Source organism: Quercus lobata, chromosome 2 (assembly GCF_001633185.2).
Source record: "Quercus lobata isolate SW786 chromosome 2, ValleyOak3.0 Primary Assembly, whole genome shotgun sequence".
Classification (NCBI taxonomy): Eukaryota; Viridiplantae; Streptophyta; class Magnoliopsida; order Fagales; family Fagaceae; genus Quercus; species Quercus lobata.
The window spans coordinates 55,372,285-55,375,852 of NC_044905.1; the positions used below are offsets into that span (position 1 = coordinate 55,372,285).

The 3,568-nt window shown below is 35.7% G+C and overlaps 1 protein-coding gene across 1 annotated transcript; it reads left to right on the forward strand.

Moving 5' to 3' along the window:
• On the forward strand, positions 1 to 3,364 carry LOC115975901 (40S ribosomal protein S5). Its single transcript, XM_031096940.1, has 5 exons — positions 1 to 86; positions 195 to 337; positions 2,323 to 2,594; positions 2,700 to 2,903; positions 3,083 to 3,364. Exons 2-5 carry the CDS (start codon positions 224 to 226, stop codon positions 3,135 to 3,137), a joined length of 645 nt encoding a protein of 214 aa, XP_030952800.1. The 5' UTR covers positions 1 to 86; positions 195 to 223; the 3' UTR covers positions 3,138 to 3,364.
• The last annotated feature ends 204 nt before the right edge of the window (positions 3,365 to 3,568 follow it).

Consider the following 3,568-nt stretch of genomic DNA (forward strand, 5'->3'; position numbering starts at 1 on the left):
GGTTTCTTCTCATCTCATCACTTCCGCATTGCAAAACTCTCATCGTTGCCGCCTGCTGTGAGACTGCGACTCTCTCTCTCAAACAGGTGAGTTTCTTCTTTCTCTCTCTCTCTACATACATACCAGTATAGCCATGAATCTCTTTCTAAAGCTTTTTATGTTTTAATACTGTATTTGAATTTTGATGTGTATAGAAAAAGATACAAAAAACAAACCAAAAAAAATGGCGGATGTTGTGGTTGCTCCACCAGCTCCTGAGAAACCTATCACCCAAGATGCAATTCTACCCCACAACGATGTCAAGCTCTTCAATCGCTGGACCTTTGAGGACGTTCAGGTTTTGTTTTTTTTTTTAATCGTACTATGTTTCTTGATTTGCTAAAGTTTGTTTCTCAGATTTGAGCTGCCTATGTACAATTGTACTTGTTGTTTGGTTCTAATGATGCATTAACTATATTTCACTTTAAATTGACTAGATTTTCACTGTATTATATATATGTTATGATGGGTGTTGAAAGTTTTAATGTATTGCTAGTTTTTGAGGGTCTCATATAATGGTGTTTTGCTAAGCATATTATTAACTTTATTTGCCTCTACAAGTGTAAAAACTTGTAGATCTTTCGGTCTCTTGTCATACTTGATGTCCCATTTTTGCCTATTCACTATCTTCCCACTCTGACATATGAAAATTGCCATTTCTTTCATCCTTTGCATGAGTGTAAAGAGAATACCAAGGGTTGAAAGTGAGACTTCGCACCAGTGGGCTTAATAGCAATCCCCCGACACGATTCGTGTTTATTCTTTTCTTATATCTTTCTTGTAATGTGTGTTATGAAATATATTTTTAGTACATAGTTAATTATCAAAAGAAAACAAAATTAAGTTGGGTAGGGAGATTTGAACCCTCAATGCCTTTATTGAAAACACCAGGAAATGGCATTTGATCTAGCGGTCATTGTATATAATTTATGATTCACCTGTCACTAATTTGTTTGTGCGTGTACTGTTGTTTAGTATCTTTAAATTTTGTTTTTATGATTTGGTATGTTATGTTATACCTGTTGGCTGAAATTCTTGTTCTTAATTGAAAGAAAAGGCCCACCTATTTTGTGACCCTCGTGTTTGATAAGTGACCAGAGGTCTGCTTGAAATTGGGCTTGAGAGGGGTTGCTTCCCAATTTGGTCTTTACATAATGTATGTTTGGCCATAACTCAAATATGGTCATTATATGGTCTGCAGTTTTTCTTTTTTTTTTTTGGTATCTATAATGTTTGAAAATAAGGAAAATCCTATCAAACCTGTTTGCCGTGCCCTCTTTTTTTCTGATGACATTGGGAAAAGTAATATAATGTGGTTGCAAGCCACGAAAATTAGGAACTTAGTCCTTTGTGTGGTACTAAAAAGAGCCACTAGAATTCAAGTCTATCAACCCAGAAATGATTGAATTTCGTTCAGAAAGTAAATTTTTCATATTTTCTTGGATTTTGATGTGATTCTGTTTTTTGTGGTGGATTTCACTAGATGTCCACTAATTTCCAATAATACCTGTGTCTTCCTTTATGCTTCTCAGCAATTGCCCTGCATCCTCCCTTTGTTGTTGTGTGCTTTGATTATCATGTCACACCCCCACACCCCACCACCCCCCCAAAAAAAAAGATTTTGCATGATCTTGATGTTTATAAGATGTACATAGGTACAAGTACTGATGAAACATGACCCGCCTGCCTTTTCTGTGATAACAGCTAAAATCTATATTAAATGTATTTTTCTTCTTCAAATCTGATTGACAGTCATTGTTTTCAAAACAATGCTTGGGTGATTCGCTTACAATTAGAAACAACTGTACTGCCCATGTTCACTGTTTTATGACTGTTGGTTTAACTGCAGTCTCTTAAAATTTTGACTTGTTACTTAGAATTGTAGGTTATCAAGAAAGGATTTATGCCTGGACTGTCAAATTATGGAATGAAATTAGGAAATTTGATTATAGCTTATTGATAGTTAGATTTGTGAAAATGCATTGGCATCACTGGCAATTCTGTGGCTTGCACTGCTGTTTCTGTGGTTTTTTACTTTGTGTTAAAAGTTGGTCTTTTTTGTAGGTTAACTTTTTTTTGTTGATCTTATAACACAGTTCCTGTAATATTTGACTGAATACCTTAGTTCCTTGGTGTGCTGTCATAGACTGATATTGTTCTGTGAAAATATTTAATTGTATCTTGCTAATGGAACAAATGAGTGATGGTAATACTGGTCATTAGAATCATTCAGTGGAATCTCGCGTAATGCTTTCTTTTGATCTTAAATTATATGCTTTGTAGGTTAGTGACATATCTTTGAGTGATTACGTTGGCGTGGTTGCTGCCAAGCATGCAACCTATGTCCCGCATACAGCTGGGAGGTACTCAGTCAAGCGTTTCAGGAAAGCCCAGTGCCCAATTGTGGAGAGGCTTACAAACTCTCTGATGATGCATGGGCGAAATAATGGGAAAAAGCTGATGGCAGTGAGGATTATAAAGCATGCAATGGAGATTATTCACTTGCTGACAGACCTTAATCCCATCCAAGTTATTGTTGATGCTGTGGTCAATAGGTATACAAACGAGAAGGAAGCAATTTATTTGGTCCAGATTGTGATCTTTTTATAGTTTCTGGCATTATATTCTGTATTTACTTTTTAGTACTTTTGTTATATCAGTGGACCAAGGGAAGATGCTACTCGTATTGGCTCAGCTGGAGTTGTCAGGCGTCAGGCTGTGGATATTTCTCCACTTCGGCGTGTGAATCAGGCTATCTATCTCCTTACTACAGGTGCTCGTGAATCTGCTTTTAGGAACATCAAGACAATTGCAGAATGTTTGGCTGATGAACTTATTAATGCTGCAAAGGGATCATCAAACAGGTAACCGAGGCCTAGATTATCTACTCTTTACTCATACATCTAATGATATCTTGGGGGATTTATTACTATCTGCAGTGTTGTAGAATATCTCTTGTTTTGTCGCCTCCCTGATGTTCCTCACCATACTTTCGAAAATTTATGGTTTTAATCACTGATGGTTTTAATCACTTATGTTTCAGTTATGCCATTAAAAAGAAGGATGAGATTGAGAGAGTTGCAAAGGCAAACCGATGAGGGTTGGCTGGAGAAATTTCCATGACACAGGAAGAGAGTTTTCATGTCACTTTAGAACTTTCTTTGTTAATTTTCCTTGTTTCTTTAGTTTACTCATGGGGACGGTTTGTATCCATGGTGGTTTTGTGTGCTGAATTCCAGTAATTTATCAGGATTGTTATCTATTGCTATTTTGAACTTTTTGGTCAATCGGATTATTAAAACTTATATTATCATTGAATATGTCAGTGGGAATCGCATGTACTATTTTTTTTCATTGGTCGTTTCCCATTATTTATTTGATTTTGCATGGTATCACATATAGGTTATGTGACCATTAATATGTTAAAATAAAAGCTTAAATGAGTAATGCGATTAACCACAAAGTTTGGTTAAAAATATGCTTTTTTATCATTAAAATTATAACGAACCAGCTCTTTTCATTGAGAAAT

Coding starts and splice junctions, on each gene's coding strand:
- LOC115975901 (XM_031096940.1), top strand. CDS start 224: ATGGCGGATGTTGTGGTTGCTCCACCAGCTCCTGAGAAACCTATCACC. Junction 2,595..2,699: donor GTTGATGCTGTGGTCAATAG/GTATACAAACGA, acceptor TTGTTATATCAG/TGGACCAAGGGAAGATGCTA. Junction 2,904..3,082: donor GCAAAGGGATCATCAAACAG/GTAACCGAGGCC, acceptor CTTATGTTTCAG/TTATGCCATTAAAAAGAAGG.